Source organism: Hyperolius riggenbachi, chromosome 5 (assembly GCF_040937935.1).
Source record: "Hyperolius riggenbachi isolate aHypRig1 chromosome 5, aHypRig1.pri, whole genome shotgun sequence".
In the NCBI taxonomy this organism is placed as follows: domain Eukaryota; kingdom Metazoa; phylum Chordata; class Amphibia; order Anura; family Hyperoliidae; genus Hyperolius; species Hyperolius riggenbachi.
The window spans coordinates 329,798,588-329,824,637 of NC_090650.1; the positions used below are offsets into that span (position 1 = coordinate 329,798,588).

The 26,050-nt window shown below is 43.2% G+C and overlaps 1 protein-coding gene across 1 annotated transcript in view; it reads left to right on the plus strand.

Moving 5' to 3' along the window:
• DSG2 (desmoglein 2) overlaps window positions 1-26,050 on the plus strand; it is a 70,419-nt gene that overhangs the window by 14,446 nt on the left and 29,923 nt on the right. Inside the window, exons 2-6 of the mRNA XM_068237308.1 lie at window positions 14,665-14,700; window positions 17,441-17,578; window positions 18,562-18,723; window positions 19,703-19,847; window positions 24,879-25,039. Coding sequence (XP_068093409.1) covers window positions 14,665-14,700; window positions 17,441-17,578; window positions 18,562-18,723; window positions 19,703-19,847; window positions 24,879-25,039 — 642 coding nt within the window. The remainder of the gene's footprint in view (window positions 1-14,664; window positions 14,701-17,440; window positions 17,579-18,561; window positions 18,724-19,702; window positions 19,848-24,878; window positions 25,040-26,050) is intronic.

Below are 26,050 nucleotides of genomic sequence, written 5' to 3' on the forward strand. Positions count from 1 at the left end.
AATGAGTTTTTTTCTCTTTTTTACAAAGTAGAAATATGCCTTGCTACACTATCTGAGTGGAAAAAAAGTCCCATAGTTCTAAACATTTTGCTCCCTCTCCTTTTTACTTTTAAAGTGGGTGTTATTTATTTATTTTTTTTGGGTTCAGTAAAATATGGATATTTGCATCATGGTCAGCAGCGCTGGGTAGCTGTTTCAAATCTGTGCCATTACATTATCTGCATGAGTGTGTTTGTTCCACCTGTGTTTGCTTGGGCATTCTGGTTTCCTCCCACATCCGAAAACATACAGAGAAATTAATTCCCCCAAAAATGACCTTTCACTACAGTTTTGATGCTGGGAATACACTATAAGGTTTTTTTTTTTTTTTTTTTTTTTTTTTTGTATTGTTTTGTTATATTTTTTATTTTGCAGATAGATGGCTCGATAAATCATTTCCGTCAGGTCCGATCTGATTTTGATTGTTTTTTTTTTTTTTGTCATAGAAGTGAATCGAAATTGATCAGACAATCGAATGGAAAGTAAATCTGACTAAAAAAAACCTCATTGGCCTTAGTTTACTAAGCTTTATTGAATACTTTATCAACGTTTGATAATTTACCTCATGAGCAAAATCTAAATTTGAATTCACTAAGGTGTTATAGATTTATTGAATGTTTTATCGATTAAAATGTTCAATAAATCTATAACACCTTACTGAATTCAAAATTAGATTTTACTCATGAGGTAAATTTATCAAACGTTTGATAAAGTGTTTGGTAAAGCTTAGTTAATTGAGGCTATTGTGTATTCCCGGCATTAGACTGACTATGGTAGGGATTAAATTGTTAGCTCCTCCAAGGGACAGTTGGGGCTGGTTCACATGGGCGTTTTTGTGGCGTTTAAGCGGCGTTTCAGACGCGGCGTTTTTTTGGGATCTACTGCCGTCCCCATTCAAGTGAATGGGAGCGTTTAGAGCTGGCTTTTGCAGGCTTTCATAAAAGCCTGGCGGTAGATCCCAGCATTGCGTCTAGTCTTGAAAGCAACATGTTGCTTTCAGAGGCGGTAAACGCCAGGAAACAATAGCAGAGACCAGAACTGCTAGCCTTCACGCTTCCCAAAAGCCTTCAAAATCTTGCTTTTAAACGCTAGCGTTTAAACGCTGGCGTTTGAACGTGGCGCCAAGCGAAAGCTCAGCAGACGCCTGTGTGAACCAGCCCTTAGTGACATGACAAAATACACTATGGAAAGCGCTGTGGATAATGTCAGTGCTATATAAATGCGCACTAATAATTTCCCAAAGTCTTTATATGAGCAATCACTGTGAGAACAATGAGTAATCACTGAATACAGTTTTAGCAGACCAAAGGACAAAGATGTCCAAGATGAAAGCATTTGTAAACAAGCCAAAGGTAATTCTTGTCTTTGTAGGTACTATCCTTCTGAGATACAGATTGTTCCTAGCCATACCTGAGCTTTACTCCTTAATAAGGACAATCGCGTTTAGGAGTCCATTTATAAAAGACTGATAAATGCTGGGCGGAGCTGGAAGGAGTCAGGCTTGGAAGTGTTGGGGACAGTTGGGTCTGTCTGTAGCTGGCATATAAGATTACAAAACTACTATAGAGGGAAACCTAATACTGAGTATGAGCACAGGTACATCTTCACTATTTTTCTTTAAAGAAACCTAAAGTGAGGGCTATATGGAGGCTGCCATATTTATTTCCTGTTAAAGAATGCACATTGCCTGGTTGTCCCGTTGATCCTCTCCCTCTATTACTTTTAGCCATAGACCCTAAACAAGCATGGAGATCAGAAGTTTCTGAGTAAAGTCTGACTAGATTAGCCGCATGCTTGTTGCAGGTACATGATTAAAAAACAACCAAAGCCAAATACTGAGCATGACAGCCAGGCAACTGGCATTGTTTTTAAAGGAATGAAGATGGCAGCCTCCGTATTCCTCTAACTTCAGGTTCTCTTTTTAAAGTTAACTCAAGCCGAACTTCAGTTCAAAAACGGATTTACCTAAGCAGAGGGAAGCCTCCGGATCCATATCGTGTCCTCCTCGCATTGACCCTGTAGAAGACCTGGGTTGTGCTCCTCTTCATGCACAAACTCGGCTGTACTGCACCCTCGTACTCGTGCACAAGCAGCTCCAGCTTAATGTGCAGGCACAGCCATATTTACGCAGGAGCATTACAGCCATGCTCACGCATGAGGGGCGTGGCCTAGATAAGAAATCCGACAAGCTCGTACCGGATTTCTTTTGGGGGTTTGTGAACGGCAACAGTTGTCCGGAGGATGGGGTGGGAAGCTTCTACAGGATTCAGAGGCTTCCATCATCTAAGGTATGTAGGCAAGTTCGATACTCACCTATGGAGAAGGAAGGGACTGGATGCCATAGAGCTTTCCCAGTTCTCTCTTGGTGTCCTCATTCACTCCCCGCAAACAACCCCCCCTTCCCATGAAAGTTGCCACCGTCGGTAGTCCTCAGAGGGCTTTGAAAACATTCACGACCTGACAGTGTCTGAAGACCTGCACAGTATGGACCCCATCTTCTTCTTTGAAAAGTACTGGGGCACGTGTTGTGTTGTACGACATAGATTTGATCTTTATCATCCTTTGTCCGTATACTGTATCTCGTCTGTAAATTATTTGCATGTAACGGACTGAAGACTGGGAAGGCTCTATGGTACCCAGAACCTTCCCTCTACTTAGGGATGTATCAAACCTGAAGTTAGCTTCCTCAACCTGCAGCTAACATCTTTGAGCCTGATAACAAAACACACCATCAGAAGTCTTATGGAGTCACCCCTCAATCAGTTGTTTTGGCATTTCAGGGGGACCTTTTTTATATTTTGTCTGACCTGAGCATTATAGAATTATTTTTTAAATGCATAACTACTTAAACAGAAAACATATTTATGTATTGTATTTGTGCTAACATATTACGCAGCGCTGGAAATTAGTTTAGGTTACAGACAATATTTAGGGGTGACATACAGCAAAATGACAATACAGGAATACAAGAAAACCAGATAATGCAGCACAGTATGAGTGCAAGGTAATGCTTAGTCACTGGAGGGGAGCATGGAGATTAGGCAAGTAAGGTTCACTCAGATGCATATCATGGGTTCACAGTAATAGAGGTGCATGATCAGGTAGGACACAAAAGGAGGACCCTGCCCAAAGGCTTACAATCTAGATAGATTTTCACTAAACACCTGTTTAGAAAGCCTTAACCTTCTTCTGTTGAATAAGCGCCGTCTTTCAGTGTGACGTGTGAAATCGTCTAAAGGTGGACTGAGCAAGTTGCGACAAAGCATGATCAGTCTGGAGAAGTATGCAATACAGGAAGCTATTTATGGAAATATGAGAAGAAACAGCCCCGAGGATAGGTTTCCAGGAGGACTACCCTCATGTCTGTGCCGTGTGTTACTGAGTGATCTTCCCCAGGATCGTAATAAGGGAGTAAACACCCACACAAAACATGAATTATTATTGATTTATGGCACCAACATTTTCCACAGCACTGAGCAAATAAATAGATAGATAAAGAAGGGCAATGTGACTCAAAATGAAAATAAAGAAGAGTTTCTCAATTGATCTTTAGTGATTTTGACGATGGATCATTGATTGGGAAAGATGTTCTGTGGGAAATGGAATGCACTGGACAGCGGGAGATGCAGGCAGAAGCAGCACAAGAGTGATAAGAGTCATTTTAAAACATAATACAAATGACAGATTGCACTGTTTTGGACGACAATCCTTGTAAGACATTTAGCTATACGATGACCAGTGATGACTGTTGTGCAGTTGGTTGGTGTGTACAAGTCACACGACACATTGTTCCAGAGCATACACGCATGTCATGTGAAATGTCACGCTTGCGCATGCAGTTTTTGCATGACATAATTGTGTGGAATATCTGTGTGTGTAAACAGCGTCATTTTAACTACTTGTCATTTCTTTTTGCCGGTAAACGCTATTTGAGTTACATCGCTCATTCTTATGCGCCGACTTTTATCTACCATATACAATGATGGATGAAATTGCGCCCAAGACTGCAGCTTTGGCTCATCCTTATGGCCCATTTAGCAATCTTAGGAAGGAGACGGAACAAAAAAAGTGGCAGTTGGGGCCCCCTGAGGTCCCAGGCGCCTGCCTAGATTGTCGTGTGGATTATACTGCTCTGAGCCTGTGTATGGACATTGAGGCTTGTTACTGTTTGTACTGCACCAAGCAATACAACGTTTGTGGCAGAGAGAAGATAACATCACATCTCTGCCCAAGGCCTGATCTAATGCCTGGTACACACCATACAATGTCCCATCAGATAGATGGGTCGATCATTTCAAACAGATCCTGATCAATTTTCTGATCACTTCTATGAAAATCGATCGGAAATCGGATCGGACCTGTTGGAAATTATCTATTGGACCCATCTATCTGACGGGAAATTGCACAGTGTGTACCAGGCTTAACATTTACTGGTACGGTGTTACGCTGGGAATACACCATACAATTTTATGTTAGATTTTATGTTAGATTTACCTGCCTGCTAGATAATTTCCATCATGTTGGAAATTATCTATCTAACCATCTATCTGCCTAGCAATTAAGCATTGTTCTACTCAGCTGGAGATAACCAGAAGACAATGCACCAGAGATAATGACCAGACTCTACAGAAAATAATCTAATTACAGTAAATCTAACAGAAAATTGTATGGTGTATTCCCAGCATTACATGATTGGAATCAGGTAGACATTGATTGTTTATCACATCTAACTATTGAATGCCTAAATCTAAAGTCATTGTAGGCAAGTAAAGCGACTACTCATTTCGAGTGGGTTCGGGATAGCATGCTCCCAAGCCCAGTGGAAAGGTCAAACTTAATGCATACATGAGCAGGAGATGCTAGGTCACTTAGGCCCATGGAGGATCGACTTCTACGCAGTGGGAGGGACGAGTACTTAATAGGTTGCATGCAAGCTGTTACAGGAAACTAACATCCTCCTCCAGTGGTAGACAGGTCATGTGTATGCTCGGTGTGTATTATATCCCACAAGTGGGGCTTGCACTCTTTTGCAGGTAGGCACTTGCCTGTTTTTAAGTAGCGCTGTTCATTTCCTTGCTATATGCTAGGTCACTGTTACCTGGACTAACCTTTATTAAAGGCCATGTGACATACAGACATACAAGCAACATGAACGAGTAACAGTACATGCTGGGTGATTGAGGCCTAAAAGCCTTTCACGTGTCTGCACTTCTACTGAGGCCTCTTCATTTGGGCTTCTCCTATTTTTTTTATTTTTTTTTGTTGGTCCTTTAGATTTTGTTTTTGTGAATAAACTTTTTGTCGTATTAACAGAAAAGTGCAGCTGGGACAAAGAAGTGTCACATTTCCAAACGTACATGCAGTGATACTGCCTGCAGTGCATGCAAAGTCATGTTTTAGTGGGTCTTCAATTACTGTATTACTTTTTTGTGGGGGAGTGGAAATGTTCATTAACTTTAAGGGCCGGATCACTCGGGCAATTGTGGGTCATTTTCCGCCGGCCGAGATGCGCTTCAGTTAAGCTCTGCCCATTCAAGTGAATGATGGCGCTTGTTCTGCACCTTTTACAGTCGTTTGTGCAAATGCCGTGTTCTCAGTTTCTCTTTGCGTTTTCAGCCTACCCTGGAAGCAGCATGCAGCTTCCAGGGTCACTTAACCACAATGTCTCCATGTCCCCCTGTGGGGGTGAAAAATGCTGATCGCTGCAGAAAGCCGTCGAAAGCCATCAAATGCTTTTCTGCAAAAGTATTTGACCGAGACACCGCGTAACGCCCGCAGTCTCCCGTGAACTGGCCCTAACTCAGGGTGTCATGTGCAAAGTCTTTGTGCTTGTTGTCTCCAGCAACCAGACATAGTTATTGTTTCATTGTAAAAACCACCACTGTAAAAGGACCATTACATTGCAGGGGAAGCAACCATCACTCTCGCATACACTGAGGACAGCAACTATAGAGAAAATGCACATTTCTGTTTCCTGTGATCAATCTGAACTAAAGGTTAATGACCTCGGCAAAGAAAAAAAAAGGTGGCCATACATGGTACAATTTTTCATTTTTTTTCGATTAGATAATTTTCAGTAATGATGTGACAGCGCTCCTCTTCCTTTCTACAATTCAAACAGAGATAGACAACCGCACATAGTGCATTACTGTAATCACAAAATACAGATCCCCCACACGTGCATAGGTGCTCAAATGTGCATCACTCGTGATCTCTACAGCCTCTCCACACTAGCAGCTCACCAGATGGACACCACCTCACAGTCCAGGTGGGTCTAGCGCCTTAGCCTTTTAGAGCGGCCAACTTCAATAAACAGCTTCCACAACGCCTTTGTTCACAGTTAGAAAATCCGCATTTAATGATTAGTTCCACATGTAAAAAATAGTATAAAAACACACATAGCGTAAAACAGTTTGGCTAAAAGTTTTGGCCTGCGCAATATCAGCGCACTCACGTATATAGAAGGGTATCAGGCATCTCGGGCATTGCAGCCCAACAGCAAAGCTCCTCTGCTGGCGGTGTCGGCGTCCCGATCTCCCCGCTCCTCGTGGCAGCCTGTCTCCTGACCCTCAGCGTTTCCACCTAACTCCTAGTGACGTCAGCGCTCCTGGTCACGCCCTGGCATTAACTCAAACCAGACCCCCCAGTCATCAGGGAGGGCCGGGACAGTAGCGTTCCAGACGGCCACTGATGACGCAAGGGGATGGAACGAGGGGATGTGAATATGCAGTGTGCCTTAGGCGCCCATGTATTGCGCAATGGGACTACCCCCGGGTATAAGAGACGTCGGCGCCCTAGTGACATCAGCCCCTGATGAGTCCATTGGACGAAACGCGTGGGCGTGACCAGGAGCGCTGACGTCACTGGGAGTTAGGTGGAAACGCTGAGGGTCAGGGGACAGGCTGCCACGAGGAGCGGGGAGATCGGGACGCCGACACCGCCAGCAGAGGAGCTTTGCTGTTGGGCTGCAATGCCCGAGATGCCTGATACCCTTCTATATACGTGAGTGCGCGGATATTGCGCAGGCCAAAACTTTTAGCCAAACTGTTTTACGCTATGTGTGTTTTCATACTATTTTTTACATGTGGAACTAATCATTAAATGCGGATTATCTAACTGTGAACAAAGGCGTTGTGGAAGCTGTTTATTGAAGTTGGCCGCTCTAAAAGGCTAAGGCGCTAGACCCACCTGGACTGTGAGGTGGTGTCCATCTGGTGAGCTGCTAGTGTGGAGAGGCTATAGAGATCACGAGTGATGCACATTTGAGCACCTATGCACGTGTGGGGGATCTGTATTTTGTGATTACAGTAATGCACTATGTGCGGTTGTCTATCTCTGTTTGAATTGTAGAAAGGAAGAGGAGCGCTGTCACATCATTATTGACTGTCATCCAAGGACTTGTGATAGCGAATACTCGATTGAAGCATCTGTTATTGATCACACCCCATAGCACTTTGGGACTGTTTTCTGGCAGGCGCAGTTTGTGTATATTACAGATTAGATAATTTAGTTCGATTATTCCGTTAGATCGAATATAAAAAAATTTCCAGCATGTCCGATCAGATTTTTCTCAAAAAAAACAAACAGGATAATCGTTCAAATTTCTTGATCGAAAAAAAATTCATTTAGATCGAATAAACGGGATAATCGAACTTTTTTATTGTACCATGTATGGCCACCAAAAGAAGTGAAAAGTTGTAGTATTCTCCTTATACCTGCACATGGGGTGCTTAATGCTGCTGCTTCTAGTTAGTCCATGTCATAGCTGCATACATTTGCACTGTTTTGCATTATCAGTATATCATTCACCACCACCTGAACCTCTATGAAAAGTGGGTGGTGGTTGTGTTGCAGTGTTTTTATTATTTGTACATACTTAATATGATAGTTCTAGTTTTGAAGAATGTGAAAGTTTGCCTCTGGCATAGGAGTGAGAGAAGTGAGGGGATGGAATCTCTGAGTTCTAATTATAAGTCTTCTGTAAAATGTGACAGCGCGTAGAGGTATAAGATGGAGCTTGTCGTGTAGAATCTTCTGATTTATTTTTTCTCTGTTTGTAGTAAATATTGTGTTTCTACAAACACAAACAAACACTAACGCCACCAGTCCCAAAGGCCCCTTACCAACTTGCACACTGCTTACAGCACAAGTGGCTGTAGTAACACATGACACTTCTGCATGAAATACAGTTAGTGCAAGAAATAAAGTGCTGCGTGAGGAAGAGAGGAACATTACCAGTGTTCCGGTCGGGAGGAGAGGAAGACAGCCGACCAGAACACGGGTAATGTTCCTCTCTTCCTCACGCAGCACCTTATTTCTTGCACTAACTGTATTTCATGCACCTTATAGGACTGAGACATATTCCTTTGTAGTATGCATTGCATGAGCTCACTTTATTGCAGATTGTCATAGGCATTTTGACGGACATATTTCACTGGCACTTTGATATTTTTTGAGAGTGTCATGTATTGTACTTTGGGATTTTTGTATTGATATAGAGCTTTGTAGGTGGGTTTTTGCACGTTTAATCATGGTTATATAATATTATAATTAGCACTCGCACTTTTGTTTATAAGGAACCCTGGTCATATAGCATCTACCATTGGCATGTATCCGACAACAAACAGTTGGTAGTATTGTTTATCTGCAATATTGGGGGATTTTTAAATGTACTGTTTTTTTAATCTTTTAAAGGAATGTGTCCCTAATAAATTGATATTATTTTTGAGATATGTTTGGACAGATCATTTATTCATTCATACTCGCACACTGCAGCTGTTGACCCTCAACCATTAAAGGGGAACTGAAGAGAGCGGTATATGGAGGCTGCCATGTTTATTTCCTTTTAAGCAATATAGTTGCCTGGCAGCCCTGCTGATCCTCTGCCTCTAATACTATTAGTCATAGCCCCTGAACAAGCATGCAGCAGATCAGGTGTTTCAGACTTTAAAGTCAGATCTGACAAGACTAGCTGCATGCTTGTTTCTGGTGTTATTCAGATACTACTGCAGAGAAATAGACCAGCAGGGCTGCCAGGCAATTGGTATTGATTAAAAGGAAATAAATATGGCAGCCTCCGTATACCTCTTACTCCAGTTCCCCTTTAATAGGCAGCCTTTTTTTTTGTTCATAGATGTGAATTTTTTTTTTTTTTTTTTTTTTTACTAGGTTGTGAATTCTCTTGGCAATATAGAGTTTTGCTCACAAATATTTTATGCAGTAACTCTGTATGGGAGCTGAATTAATGTTAAATGCAGTAGTATATGCCAGTGAGACAGTTCAAAGCCAGATTTTAACCCTTTAAACCAAAATAAGGACATATATGAGCTGCTTGGATACTCTGTTGTACTCTTCCAGCCCTATCCAATAGAACCATATCAATCCCTGCCATGCACTAACGAGGACCAGCAGTCCCAAACAGGCTGTCTGAATGTGGGGTTGATGAACCTCTGTAAAATGTATAGGCTATAACAGTGATCTGCAAACTTGGCTCTCCAGCTGTTAATGAACTACAAGTCCCACAATGCATTTGCTTTTATGAATCCTGACAGTGGCTGTCAGACTCCTGCAATGCATTGTGGGACTTATAGTTCATTAACAGCTGGAGAGCCAAGTTTGCAGATCACTGCACTATAGGATAACGTTGCAATCAAAAGTGATACCTGATGGGTTTAGTCACCTGCTGAGCTAATTGATTCTTGTTGAAAGTATAGTTAAAGAAATGTGGGAAAAAAGAACGATTTTAAAATTGTTGAACTCTATCTGGACATTCCTGTGCACACACATCAACAAATAGATTTCATTATTTGGGTTGACTATGTAAAGATTCCCATACACCTTCCGATTTCCCAATTCGGTTTTTGGCAGATTCAATTGATCTGCTTGGAAGCCATTCACCCAACACGGTAAATTGAATTTTGATCAATTTCGACTAAATCAATTGAAAGTATTCATCGGATTTTCTTTTAAACAATACAAATTGCCTGGCTGTCCTGCTGATCATTTGCCACATATTTATTTAGCTATAGATCCAGAACAAGCCTGCAGATCAGGTGTTTCTGACTGAAGTCAGACTGGATTAGCCACATGCTTGTTTCAGGTGTGTGATCCAGCCAAAGAGATCAGCAGGATATCAGGCAACTGGTATAGTTTAAAAGGAAATAAATATGGCATCCTGCATATCACTCTCAGTTCAGGTCTCCTTATGCCTGGTACACACCATGCAATTTCAGTTTTTTCCGACAAGGTCCGATCTGATTTCCTATACTTTTTCTGATCAATTTTGTGATCACTTCTATTAAAAAAATTGCTCAGAAAAAAAATTCAGATATCAGCTCGAACCTGTTGGAAATATAGACACCTTAGCTGGTCTATAATCACTCGGGCATGTGATCTTTGGCTTTTTAGGAATGGAGACAATGGTGAGATGGCTATATGTTTAAGCAAATGCTTAAAAGTGTACCAGAGCTCACAAAAACAAAAAGATTTATACATACCTGGGGCTTCCTCCAGCCCCATCCGCTTGGATCACTCTCATGCCGCCGTTCTCCGATGTCTGCAGCTCCGCTACCGGGTCCTCGCACTTTAAAGCCTTTTACTTATTATTATTTTTATTGTTAAGTATTTATATAGCACTGAACATCTTACGCAGCACTGTACGGAGTATATTGTCACCTAACTGTCCCTCAAATGGGGTTCAAAATCTAATTCCTACCATAGTCATATATGTCTATGTATGTATCGTGTAGTGTATGTATCATAGTCTGGGGTAAATTTTTATGGGGAAGCCAATGAACTTATCTGTATGTTTTTAGAATGTGGGAAGAAAAGAGTACCCGGAGGAAACCCACACAGACACAAGGAGAACCTACAAACTCCTTGCAGATGTTGATGTGGCTGGGATACACATGCATGATTAAATCAGGCTGAGGCGGATAGTCAGGAGTGTGTACAGAGGGTTCCGATCCCTGACCCGGGGCGCTCAATGTGACTGGTGGATCAACTCTCCTCCAACGATGGCCAACTTTATTGTTCATGTCACTCCCCCGTCCACCACATTGTTCGTTGTCCTCCCCCGCGCATAGCAACGCAGCGAGCTGTCAGGTATACAGCTGACTTGTGTTTGTGCAGCCTTGCCCAGGGATGTTGCCCAAAGGGTTCCCAATTCCCAAAGGGAGACCTCTATCAAAGCTGTGTATGCACCACCATTCCTCTTTATATACACAAAAATATCTGATTTTGCGTCTTCTTTTCTTCCTTTTTTTAATTTTTTTTTCCACTTTGTTAATCTGTTGTATGAAGTATCTGCAATAGACTATTGTTTTGTGCTAGTCTGAATACAGGCTTGTAACCCGTTGCAGATACTGCTGAGCAACAAAGCAGAGCGTTATAAGCAGAAAACTGTATTGTGAAGCGTAGAGCAGCTTCCCATAACTGGCGGGGTCGTGTTACTGAGTTCTCTGCTGACTATGGCATGATAACCTGGCCTTCCTGCCTCCTAGGTATGACTCAAATGAATTGTTGACTGACTCATTGGGTAAAAATCACGTCTGCCCCAACAAAGTATCTTTCCACTTCTGTGGATTAAAAAGCTTAGGCCAGTCACTGTAACAGCTCTATTTCTGTTGTTCTTGTCCAGAAAAAAGAAAAACGCACACACAGCACATCAACCCCCCCACTTAGCACAGCTAGAAATGTAGGAGTGAAGATTGCACTGCAGGTGGCGAAATTCCAGAAGCCTGACAGCATGGGAAAATGTTGTACAAAGTGTACAGCAGACAGGGAGTGCCAGAGATGTGACTAAATATCTTGTCAAATGAATTTTTGCACTGACAGCAATTTTTTTTTAAAGCACAGGACATAAGTTATTGGTTTTTTTTTGTTTTGTTTTGTTGTTTTAGTTTTTGAATCTTGGTATTAGAACACTGAGGCCTAGTTCACATTATAAATCATAAGTGCTGAGCGCTTTTCCCTGCGCTTTGAGAGCGATTTACACTTTAGGCATTTTTCTAACCGTTTTTTCTGGTGATTTGAGATTTTCTTCTAGAAGACAATCGGGAAGTAAACTCTTTGACCTGGAACTGAATGTACAGTATTTAATTTACATTGTAAGCAAAAGCACTCACAAAATCGTTTTTCAAAGCACTTTTTAAAGTGCTTAGCGATTTTCTTATACCTTGCATTGAAGCACAAACGCTCAGGGAATGGTGCAGGACCCGTGTTTGCACTCGGAAAGAAGCTCATCGCTCATGTGAGAACACTCACATAAAGCAACATTACACAAGCGATTTTAAAGCAATTTAAAAAATCGCCAGCACTTAAGAATAAATAAAAACGCTCATAGTGTGAATAAGCCCTAATAGTAACCATGTTCAGATGGCTGTGGTCATCACAGAGTCCTTTATGCAGTGCTGGAGGCTGTCACTGCCCAGTTCTCAGTAGAATGCCTCCTTCCGGACACTAGTTTGGATATCAGTTGTGACCACAACAGCATTCCAGATAATTCCCATTTAAAGTAGAACTCTGCATTTAGTGAGAAGTGTGTTTATAATTAAATGTACCCACACACTCGCCTTGCAGCGATGGGTTCCCGGTTCCAATACCAGCCAGGGCACTACCTGCAGGGCGTTTGTATGTTCTCCCTGTGTCTGCACGGGTTTCCTCCGGGCACTCCGGTTTCCTCCCACATCCCAAAAACATTCCGATTACGTTAATTGGCTTTACCCGAAATTGGCCCTAGACCAGTGATGGTTAACCTTGGCACTCCAGCTGTGACAAAACTACAAATCCCATCATGCCTCCCCCAGTTATGCTTAGAGCTGAGTATTGCAATGCCTCATGGGACTTGTAGTACCACTACAGCTGGAGTGCCTAGGTTAGCCATCACTGCCCTAGACTATGGTACATACATAGACAATGACTATGGTAGGGATTAGATTGTGAGCCCCTCTGTGGGATAGTTAAGTGATTAGACAATACACTCTACGGTGCTGCGGAAGATGTCAGCGCTATATAAATACCAAATAACAATAACTTATATTCCATCCATCAGAGCATTTTCCAGATGTAGCAAGTGATGCTGCCCTATGACTATGCCTTATGCAATGGTTTTCCAAACATCTGGTGGGTTAGGTTCACAGGTTTAAAGGACCGCTGTTGTGAGAGGGATATGGAGGCTGCCATATTTATTTCCTTTTTAAACACTACCATTTGCCTGCCAGCCCTGATGGTGTATTTGGCTGCAGTAGTGTCTGAATCACACCGTAAACAAGCATGCAGCAAACCTTGTCAGATTTGACAATAATGTCAGAAACACCTGATCTGCTGCATGGTTGTTCAGGGGCTGGGGCTCATAGTATTAGGGTAAGAGGATCTGCAGGATAGCCAGGCAACTGGTGTTGTTTAAAAGGAAATAAATATGGCTCCATATCCTTCTTGCTTCAGTTGTCCTTTAAGCTACATACACTTATTTGCATTTTCTTACCTGAAATAATTGCATTGGTTGAGTTCAGTAAAGGTGTCCTTTGACCAGGGCTGTGGAGTTGGAGTTTGAGTCTGAGCATTTTTGGGTACCTAGAGTCTGAGTCGGTGGTTTTATAAACTGAGTAGTCAGGAGATGGGTGATTTTTGTACCAAATCCACAGCCCTGGTAAGTATTAGACTAAGGAGTCTGAGCCAGAACCATTTTGAGGACCTGGAGTTGGAGTCGGTGGTTTCAAAAGTCAGTTGTGACTGACAGAAGTAACAGGACGGCTAGAGTCAGATGATTTTTATACTGACTCCACAGCCCTGCCCTTGACATCAATAACTTCCTTTCCAGTGGTCCACAGAGCTTAAAAATTCTCAACTAACCACTACTGAAAAGGTGGCCATACATCTAGTGATTAGGAATCGAGCGACATTAGCAATCCACAATTAGCACTTTATCTGAAACGTTCGGTTAATTAAGACTGTATCGGACCATAGTACGCAGACTACAAGTGATATCTGGTAGATGTGTCCTGTGTTATCGATATATATCATATATTGCTTGCTTGATCCCTCTAGACTGCTTAAAGTAGTGCATGCGATCGACTTTACTGTGACTGGCAGTGATGTCACCTGCTCCCGCCCATAATTCTGGCTGCATGCTGCAGTAAGATGCTTTCTTCTCGACTTCACTCTCTCCCCTCTCCATAGAACAAAATGGGTGGCTCTACAGAGAGCCGAACAGCTTTTCTGTAGACTGGGGAAAAACTTCACCTGTAGGGATCAGAAAAGATTGTTTAGGGCAGCTTAATATCAGACTCCTGACATCGAGAGGGTTGGTTTTGTAGCTGAAAAGAACTGTAGAGAAATACACAATATTCCTGAATAAATATTGCTTTGATTTGGCATTGCAGACCGCTGTTGAAAGAGGAACAGTAGACATTATAATGAAGGTGCACTCAAGCTGAAAAGTGTGTCCATCCAATATGGCAGCATTTGCTCAAAGATGAAGTGCTGCCATTTTGGATTCGCTGTGTTCTTCACGTTAGAACAATGCATTGTGATGAATCACTTCTTTAAATGTAAACTGTAGCATTTGACATTGTCATGTTTGCTTAATGCAAAGTTTAATGCCTCTTTTCCTTTAACTCTTTGCAGGTCATTGTTGATCTTGGATTCGGTCTCCACTTAGAGGTAAGCGTGTCTGAGTTGGCTTCTTGAAAATGCTTGATGACTGCTCTAAGTAATGTTAAACAACTGGTGCTCACTTCAGTCATGCAGAAGTTTATATTATTTGAAGTACTCATGCACATCGTTTTAAAGTATACCTGAGACGAATGGATATAAAACCATTTGTACTTACCTGGGACTTCCTCCAGCCCCCTACAGGCTATGGGCTCCCTCGCCATCCCTCTGGGCCGCTCCGGTCTTCCGCTAGCCACCCCGGTACTTCTGTCAATCACAACAGAGCCTGGCTGACACAAGTAACGGGAGGGCTAGGGGACGACCGGAGAGATGGCGAGGGAGCCCACAGCCTGGAGGGAGCTGTAGGAAGCCCAAGGTAAGTATAAAGGTTATGTATCCATTTGTCTCAGGTTTCCTTTAAAACCCTCCTGGCGGTTAATTAATTCTGCCAAATAGGCATAAATACATTTTTATTTTATTTTTTGTTGGTAGCTACGTGAAACAAGCTACCAGAGTGGTAGCTATGTGAAACACTAGAGGGCGCATGTGTCCCTCTAGTGCGATCGTCGCCGGCATCAATAGCAAACAGGGGAAAGCGTATATAACGCGTTCCCCTGTTTGGCTTTTCCTGTCACCATGGCAACGATCGGAATGACGTCATGGACGTCCTGACGTCAGCCCTTAGCGCTGCCCGGAAGTCATTGGTCCAGGCAGCGCAGGGCTTTGGCGGGGGGCCTCTTCCACCGCTGCATGCGGGAGATCGCCGTGCAGCGGCGGCGATCAAGCTGTAGGCGCGGCTAGCAAAGTGCTAGCTGCGCATACAGCACTTTAAATGGGGCGAATCGCCCCACTAGGGGCTGAGATATCATCCGCGGCGGCTTACCCCGAGCTCAGCTCGGGGTTACCGCTAAGAAGGTTAAGTGGGCACAGGTTTCATGCTGTAGCTGTTTTTTTTTTTATTTGTTTACTTCTCCATTTCTAATCTGTGGTTTGAAGACTGTGCAGTTCAGCCAGGAAACTCTGAGAAGAGCCTGTTAAAACTGAAATTAGAAAAGCATAATTTACGGACCATTTGTAATTTGTGCTATGGCATTGTTTCTTATAAATCATTAGCAGTTGAATGTTTTACCATACTTGGAACATAATATGTTATCATAAAGCAATTACACATTGCTGCATATATTGCAGTTCCTTCCAGGTTTCATTGGTTGTACATGCTCAAACTAGCACATCACACCAAGATGATAAATAAAATTCATTTTGAGGGGGGTGTTTGAGTGTTTGAGCTGTGCAGTCACAGACTTTGCTCAATGCACATGTCGAAACTGCATTGGCCTCATCACATATATGCTACACATGAGCACCACCTGTAGGCCAACAGCGTGACAAGCTCTTTCCTAGCCTTTGTTCCACTTTTCATCTCTGCTCAACAGATGTGCAACAGAATAATAACCTTTTATAGAAAAACATTTATTTGCGACAGCTGATACAAATCCCTAAATAAATCTGCACTTTTTCTTCTTTCTGCTTTAATGGTAGTAGACTTATTGTTAACATCCTGTGCTTTCAAATGTGCTTATCTGCCGTGGCAGTCAGCTGACACACGGGAGAGATCAAATTACAACTTGTGATTAGTCACAGATGATGGGGCATTGGACAGGCTAAACTCTCTAAACACACACAGGGTGCATTTCTCTGTTTCCTTCTGTCCTGTGCAAGAGTTCAGGTCCACTTTAAGGTTTTCAAGTGACTACAAGTTGAAGCCCTGAACCGTCCTTCTATGTCAGGGGTCCCCAAACGTTTTGGGTTGAGGGCCAGGTCAACATACTTCAGACTGCTAGGGGGCCGGTGTATACATAAAATGACATAGAAGTCTTTGCGGGCCAGACAATGAAGCATACCCAGGTGACAACCTGCAGTGGACAGCAGTGTCGCCTGGTGTGGAATTTGATTGGAAACTAGCGAATTACTGCTTTCTGGCTTTCATGTGGATGGGTGGTGCCAGCACTGATATTCTATATGCGGACCACCAATATTTAAATCTGTAGCTGACCGCATCTATAAGTAATACATTTTGTGTGTGTGGGGGGCCGGTAAAAAAGCCTCAGGAGGCCTCATTCGGCCCACGGGCCTTAGTTGGAGGACCACTGCTCTATATTGTACTATTAACTAATTTAAAGCTCGAGGACTCAAGCCTGGAACAATGACCTCCTGTATAAGGCCTACAAGCTAGAAACAAAAAGTACATCCTTTGCGATGCAAAATTACTTGTATTACATATAAGTGAAGTACATGAGCAGAGGTGTAGGTAGAAATGATAGGATAATGCATGTCTAGGGAGAATTTTGCTTGCTTGGTAGATACAGTGAAAGTAAAGGTGTATACACACGCACAACAGCAGCCAACGACTGGTCCATCGGCATCTCCCGATGGGCAGGTTTTTAGCAGACTGTAGTGCGTGTGTACGCACTGTCGGCGGACTGATAAGGCTGTTCCTGAACGATTCGCCAGACGGATCTTCAGGAACAGCCTCATCAGTCCGCCGACAGTGCGTACACACGCACTACAGTCTGCTGAAAACCTGCCCAGCGGGAGGTGCCAACGGACCCGTCGTTGGCTGCTGTCGTGCATGTGTACGCACCTTTACAGTAGTTGTGATAACTGCGCAATTACTAGCATCAAAATATAGATTTCCATCTAAAATGATACTTGTCAAAATGCAAGTACCAGTATTTGTTTCATTTTACAGGTGGTGAGGAGAAGTGCAAACCCGAAGCATGAAAACAGTGGATCCAAAACATTAGTAAGACGTAAGCGAACATGGATCATACCACCAGTTTCAATTCTAGAAGAGCAGGACAATTCTTACAAGAATCCTATTGCAAAAGTAAGTGCGTTATACTAATAATTAGTGTAACTCAGATAACATTAGTGTTCGCATGAAGTTATGTCGGGTATAGGGGGGAGGGGGTTCACATAATTTTTTTTTTTGTATGTTTTAATGAAACCCCATCGTATATTTTCTTGTTTGTTCATTTGCATTCACTTTCTTCTACCTTGCTCTGTTTGCCCATACTGGCAAAAGCTGTGGAGCTCCTTCCATTAATTGATGGCTGACATGATACAATATTCTGTTCAATAGTATTTAAAGGATATCCATGGTGAAAATAAACTGATGAGATGAATAATTGTATCTAAAAACCATAAAAAAAACAAACACAAAATCCATGCTCCTCACCTCGAGCTGGGACATTTTAAACACTTGCAGATGTAATAGGGAGGTGCTGGAAGGGGTGTGGCAAGCAAAAAAGCAGAATCCAAATAAACTTCCGCACACTCGTGAAAAACCATTCACAAAAATCATGTGGCAATCAATGCTGTCCCTACAGCTAATTTAAAAGCTGGGATCTTCATTACAAGAATAAAGTCTCTTGCGTAGTCACATACACCGCGTAGAGGTAGCCCAGTATCTATCCTTCTTCTCCAAAAAAATGTATATTTTTATTTTTTTTGGGGATATGTTGCAGTTTTTATTTTATCTTTAAATCTAGTTTTTAAGATTTTACTGTTTCATTGTCTCTGCTCAATGACACATTTATTGAAGTATGCCAAAGCTCTCAGAAGCCATTTAATGACAAGAAAGTGTTTTTTGGCTGTAATTTCTTATCAGTGAGGGTTACCCCACCCAGACAGAAACTGTAATTTGCATACCTGATGTTTGACTCTTTGAGGCTGAGAAAGGGGGAAAAAAAGGTACACAGCTTAGTCATTTGTGTGCCTGGCACTGTCCATACACGTACACGTGTCTACCTCATCATGTCACCTCGGTTGTCTTCTCTAAATATTCCATTCTTTTTTTCCTGCTCTCAGATCCAATCTGATGTGAAGATAGACCCAACCAAGAGAATTCGATATAGCATAACTGGTATGGGGGTGACTGAACCACCACTTGGCATGTTTATCATCGATGAAAGGTCTGGAGAACTGAATGTAACTGGAATTGTGGACCGAGAAGAGATTCCAATGTTCCATGTAAGTGTTTCCCTGTTATGTACTTTAGAAGGAATTAACTAAGCTGAGATTTGTATCTGCTGCTGTTTCTATAATGGGTTGCAATAATCACACGTGTCTGTGTAGTTAATCAGTAGATGAGATTTGTGGTGAAGGACTAATATTAGCATCTTAACATGGACAGTCGACATGCAGTTTATGGTATAACTGGATTCCAGTTTCACTAGATGTCATGCAAAACCGCTCTTAATTGCAGGTTTTTGGGGGCAGTTAGAAGTCAATTGTCATTGAAGCCCTTGTTTTACAAGAATTCCTTGCCTGGCTGTTTAAGACAAAAGACAAACACTTATATCGCGCTTTTCTCCTGGTGGACTCAGAGCGCCAGAGCTGCAGCCACTAGGACGTGCTCTATAGGCAGTAGTAGTGTTAGGGAGTCTTGCCTAAGGACTCCTTACTGAAAATGTCCTGATCTTCTTGCTCTAATACTTTTTGAATTGCTTATCCAGAACAAACATGTACATTTTCACTGATTTCAGTGGGTGCTTGTTCTGCTCAATAGACAGTAGCAGTGTTAGGGAGTCTTGCCCAAGGACTCCTTACTTAAAATGTACTGGCTTACTGAATAGGAATATGCAGGATTCAAACCCTTGTCTCCTTTGTCAGAGGCAGTGCCCTTAACTAGTACACATAGATACTTTGCTATGTAGTCACATAGCCCCCCTTTTTTGCCCTGATTTCTTTCTTACTTCCTTGTACAGGTATGCAGTTTCTGAGCCCTGAATACAATTGCTGACTACTTCTTTTTTGCCTTAAAAACTAGAGGACTAGCATGACAGCCAGGGAAAGGATATTTTTCAGAAGTGGGCAGTAGTGGTAGCTTCTGCATTGCTGTTAAAAGGCTTCATGTAAACCGCTTTTATGGTATTTTATGGTATTAATAGTAATGCATGTGTTGAACCTTTGGTTTGTTAGGCCATTAATGTGTCTTTTTACTTCTTAGCTGAAAGGTTATGCTAAGAATGAGAGAAATGAAAATGTGGAACCTCCTATTGATCTCCGAGTGCGCGTTATAGACATCAATGATAACAATCCCGTGTTTACTATGGAAACTTTCATTGGCGAGGTTGAAGAGTTGTCTGACGCAAGTAAGTCTATTAGAATATCTTTTATAGGACATAATCATCTAGCTTTTACTACTGTCTAGTGTCCCATTATCATTAGCTCTAACAGACTGACCTCTGTCAATTGGAATTACCATTACCAATGTTCTCACGACTTGCTCCATGCAGTGAAATTCTTGTGGCATTCAGCATGGAAAGTAGTCTTGCCTATGATGCATCGTAGCCCCTTAAGTGAGTGGCCTTTTTTCTTAATACTGTAAGGGACCTGTGTTTTTTTTTAATAGCCCATATACCTCCAGTGGGTACTAGGAAAGGGGTACTTAAAGATTAACTGAAATGAGAAAAATATCGAGGTGGCCATATTTATTTCCTTTTAAATAATACCAGTTGCCTGGCAGCCCTGCTGATCTATTTGGCTGCAGTAGTGTCTGAATCACACGAGAAACGAGCATGAAGCTAATCCAGTCAGATCTGACAGTAATGTCAGAAACGCCTGATCTGCTGCATGCTTGTTCAGGGTCTGTGGCTAAAAGTATTAGAGGCAGAGGATCATCAGGGCTGCCAGGCAACTGGTATTGTTTAAAAGGAAATAAATGTGGCAGCTTCCATATTCTTCTCATTTCAGTTGTCCTTTAAGACCTGTTTACCAGTTCATTCTATAGTGAATTTGGAAGAATGAAGACTAATAAATGGTACCTGTTGGTTTTACTGCACAATGTATTGCTGCATAGATGTGTATTGTAGTTAGCTAAGCAGCAGCTTAGTAGTTATCTACAGTTCCATAAATTAGTAACTTCTAGAAATCTGTACTACCTGTGTGACATCAGCCCAGTACCATAGTGCATGGGTGATGTGTCTTGCAGGAAATCACCTATATGTAGCCTTTAACGTCCTAATTGGAGGTGCTATCACATGATGGTTGCTCTGTTGCTCGGTGTAACGATCGGTGTCAGCATGCAGAGAGAATCTGATTATTGGTGATCTGCAGTATCACCAAGAATGCAGATATATACCTGATTATTGATGATCTGCAGAATCACCGATAATACAGATATATTGCTAACCTCTGGACACCTATAGGTATGTGAGTGTTTGGTGTAACAGTGGTACTTTGAGTGAGGACCACCCGAGGAGCAGGTGGTCCTTGGAAGTATGAGAAATACCTCCCTTCGGAAGTGCAGAGATCTTGCAGGCAGCCTGAGACATCCAAGGGACGGAGTCCCAGGCTGAGTAGCAAGAAGACCCGGTGGCTAGTGACCCCTGGAAGATGGGCGTCACAAGCAGGTCTGAAGACTAACACAAATGATAATACAGTTCCCTAGTCTTGGGTGCGAGGTCCGTGGTCTCAGCACCCTGGAACTAATCTGGAGTATAACACAAAATACAGTTCCCTAGTCTTGGGTGCGAGGTCCGTGGTCTCAGCACCCTGGAACTAGTCTGAATAATAATACAATGATAAACAAAAGTAATCTGGCTCAGTGTGAATTCCCAGGTCCTTCTGGTTCAAACACACTGTAGGATCTGACTATGGTCTGAATCCTTCCACGTAAGTGTTCGCAATGGCAGACAACCAGCAACTGGCAAGCAAGCTGTATCTATAGTTGCAGGACTCTGCCGCCCCGCCCGAGCCACTCAGCCAATCAGGAGTCCAGCAGGAATCAGCTGATCGTCCTGATCAGCTGATCCATCTCCAGCTGGTATAAAGGTCCTGACTTCGGGCGGGCGCGCACGTAGCTCTCCATGCAGGTGCACTAACAGACCCAGCCACACCAGACACACACTGCTGCGTGCAAACCGCCGCGGAAACAGCCGCCTTGCTGCCAGTACATGCGGCGGCTTTTCCGCGATCTATCATAGTGTCAGACGCATGCTGCTGCGTACGAACCGCCGAGCTGGACGCGGAGCCAGCCGCCTTGCTGTCAGTACACGCGGCGGCTTTTCCGCATTTTCTCACACTCGGTTATTCAAAGCGGTATAAAACCCTGACATAATATTCAATAAAAACATGTTTTCCTACTTTTTATATGCCATACGGTTATCATATTTGCATTTGTGCAGTATTATTATTCATTTAGAAATTATACATTCCAAAAGTACAGTTTTTTGCTTTGTGAGCTGACTTTGCATTTTATTAACTGGTTTTATTCATTATCTATTGAATTCAGAAATGCTTTGAGTCTCTGTGTCCAGGGGCTTCTCCACAGTCAGAGAATGTGTCACATTCCTCACTTGATACAATTAAGTAAACACAAGATAACATAATCTACACTTCTGATTCGTCAACATTTCTCTGCACTGAACTTTTAGTTCCTGTGTGTAACCCTTTGAATGCTGGTCTAGTGTAAAAAAAAAAAAAAAAAAAAATTAATGCTGGTTGTATATAATCTGCTGTAAATAATTTTTTTTAGAGCAAAGAAGAAATGCTGGGCTTTACTTCACTTTAAGGTAGATACACACGTCTGATTTTTCCAAACGACCGGTCCGAACGTGTGTGTACAAACGGTCGTTTGGTTGATAAGGCTGTTTTTAGGTCAAAATCAGCCTTATCGGCCAAACAACCGTTTGTACACACGCCCGATTTGACATCCAAACGACCGGTTAATTGGAAAAATCAGACGTGTGTATGTACCTTTAGAGGTTAAACTGTAAGTGACAAAGTAATCCACCTAGCTACTCTACCGTATAATGTTAACTGCATATAGCCAAATCCCTTCTACTGATGTATCCCAAGGAAGGAAATCTCACAAACATGGTTGTATCTTTTAACTGGCCAGACAGCTTGCAGTCTGAACTTTGCAAAATGTGTGTTTACTTCTTTACAGCACAAGTTTTTTTTTTACTAATTCTTCCTTATAAAATATAAGTATAATAACTGTGGCATGGTGATGTGTTCTCCAGGCTAAATCATGAATTTTGGACTCAAGCGCTGCACACTATGTTCATGGAGTTTGCACCTTGAGTTTGCTTGATTTTCCTGCAGACGCTCTGATTTCCTCCCATATCCCCAAACTGATAAGTTGGCTCAAATAAAAAATGTCCTTAAAGGGAAACTGAGACTGGGGAAGAGAAGAAATGCATGCATACCTGGGGCTTCCTCCAGCCCCCTTTGGCCTGATATGTCCCTTGCCGCTGTTCACACACACACCCCCGTGGCTAGAAGTGTTCTGCTCCTGCGCAGTACTACTACACAGGCTCGGAACGCTCCCAGCCATGAGAGCGTGACGGGGGAGCGCGCGTAGCCACACTGTGCGTGTGCCGACTGACCGAACCTTCAGGAGCCCTTAGGGAGGATCCAGAAGGCGGAGGGCGGCGGCGATGGGGCGATCAGGACAAAGGGGGCTGGAGGAAGCCCCAGGTATGTATACATTTACAATAGTTGGTGCACAAGACTATGACCTTGGTCAGTGCCTCTGGGGGACAGTTATTGACATGACTATACACAGTGCTCTATAAAGCACTGTAAAATATGTCAGTTGTCTATAAATGCTTACTTGTCAACTCCGTGTTAGTTCGCATGTACCATTTTTGGCGTCTGATATTACCTTGCATTCTGGCAGAGCTATTATACGTAGTGCATGGTGATGTCAGATGATGATAGTCCATTCTAAACCGGTCTTTATACATAGGTGTGGTACTGAGGAAGAGGTGCTTCCCGATATTGCTCACCATTACCGCTGTGCACCCGTTCGACCACAATGGCCTGACATCTTTCAGCATGTCCGATTGATGCTTGTGACCAATTTCGGCCCGAAGTTGGTTGCCTCGCCAATTGGGCATGCTCTTGGCGGCACCTGTTTCCACCCAATTTGATAATAATTAGCAAATCGGATGGTCGATTGGCTGCCAAGTCGAGAGATGTATGGCCAACTTTTTGGTTTCGTGAGGGCTTATTTTTACTTGAGCTTAGCCACTTCGGGACCAGCCGCCTAACCCCCCTCAAGGACCAGGACATTTTGCGGTGGAGGGGGGTGCGCGTGTTTGGGGGAGTCAGGCAGCCGGATCCCGTCTGTGGCTGGCTGGGCAGTGCCCTCCCCCCCCCCCCCCCCCGCATGGTGGCAAGTGTCCCCCCTTACGCCAGCAGCAATCCCTCACCTTCCAGGCTCCAGCGATAAGCCGCAGTAGCCCCCTTCTTCTCCAGCTGGCATCTTCGCTCCAAATGTCGCTCAGGTCGGGTTGCGGCTTGATGACGTCATCAAGCCGGGACCCAGCGCTGACTTCAGGCGGAGCAGAGATGCCGGCCAGAGCAGAGGGGGGGCGCCGATCGTCGCTGGAACAGCAGGGAGGTGAGTGGATCCTCTTCTTTCCCCCTGCCGCCGCCGCTGTTAAAGTGATCACTACGATCCGACGGCGATCGTAGTGATCAGCAGGCATACGCGATGGCTGATAATCACTGAGGGGAGATGCCAGCTGTAATATGACAGCTTAATCTTCCCTCTCCGGTGCGCACAATCGCGTCGGGGCAGTTCTTTAGCGCGGACGTTGAATCAACATCCGTTTAGAACTGTACCACCACCTGCTGGACGTTGAAGCAACCTACGTCGGTCCCCAAAAGGTTAATGTAAATTTTACCTATTGCAGATTTCTATATTCAAGTTCGGGGGCAGTCACGTTCAATAAATTGGGCAAAGTGGGGCAAAATTAATAAGAAATGAAAGAGGCACTGAGATGTTTAAATGAATCAAAGGAATAGAATCATCTAAAGGGAATACTTTCCTTTGGAAGACGAGCGCTATCAATTGTTCTCAATTACCAAAACCTATTATGCCTGGTACACACCATGCAATTTTGCATCAGATCGATGGGTCAAATCAATTTCCGACGGCCCCGATCTGATTCCCGACCCGATCGAATTTGTACAAAAGTGATCGGAAAATCGATCAGAAAAACGATGGGTAATCAGACCTGTCGCAAATTATTGATTAAACCCAGTGATCTGACGGGAAATTGTGTGGTGTGTACTAGGATTTGCATGCTTTCCTATGCACTGATGCTTAAAATTCATTCAAAGACAAACCTTTCGCGTCATATAACCGTTTAACATGTTTTTATTTTCAGACACTCTTATTATGATTCTAAATGCCACTGATGCAGATGAGGAAAACACAATAAATACCAAGCTTGCCTACAAAATTATCTCACAGGGCACAGGAACCCCACAGTTCGTCTTGCAAAAGAATGGTGAAGTTCGAACTGCAGTAGCTACACTTGACAGAGAGGTAATGGAATGTACATTTTAAGATACTCTCCATATTTTACATCAATAAAACATGAGTAGTGAAAATGAGCAATGAGGGAGATGTTTCTTAGTTAGAGACAACATGTGATGGTTAGGGGGATAACATGACATATGAAAGAAGCTGCATGCAGTGTTACTCTTCACTAAGAAATGCAAGGAGGCTGACACATTGGTGTGTTAGCAAAATTATGTCAGGTAAGGAAAGGGATGTAAAAGGTTTTGCTTATATTCCAGTCTTTAGGAATTTACAAAAAACAAACTAAATTTGCAGCCAACATATTATGTAGCTCTGTGGGTGTGTATATATCTACCTTACGATCGCCCGCCGATACAAACCACCGCAACATCGAGGGCTCCCTGCCTTATCCCTGTGTGTCCCTTTCTATTCCCTTGTGTGGTCCCCCAGTCCTCCTGTGCCCCCCCCTTTCCCTTTGTGTGCTCCCTTGGCCCCCACATATCTCCTCCGCTCCCCGTGTGGGAAAACGGTTAGTGACAGCGCAGACCTCTCATCTCCGGCGCTGCTCCTCTAGTGTCGGCTTCTGCCGATAACGTGATCAGCAGAAGCCATCAGTAGGAGGAGCCACGTGGGAGAGGCGAGGTCTGCTGATTGCCGCTGGAATAGGTGAGCCACATTGCCACTAATTGTTTGTTTTTATACACGGGGAACAGAGGAGACATGCGGAGGTTTGTAGGACCACACAGGGGGACAGGAGGGGACACAGGGATGGGTGGACCACACAGGGGAGTAGAAGGGGGCAAAGGTGGACACAGTGGTGCACACAGGGACAGAAGGGGACACATGGTGGACAGAATAGGACTCATGGGGACACGGGAGGACAGTGACTGGGGGAGAACCTGTATGTATGTATGTATATGTATTTATATGGTTAAATCTGACCATAGGCCATCTTAGTGCTGATCAAGTCTCATCACACTTATAGGGGCACTAAATGGTTCAAATAAGGGAGCCGTGCTATAGTGGTGTGGCCAA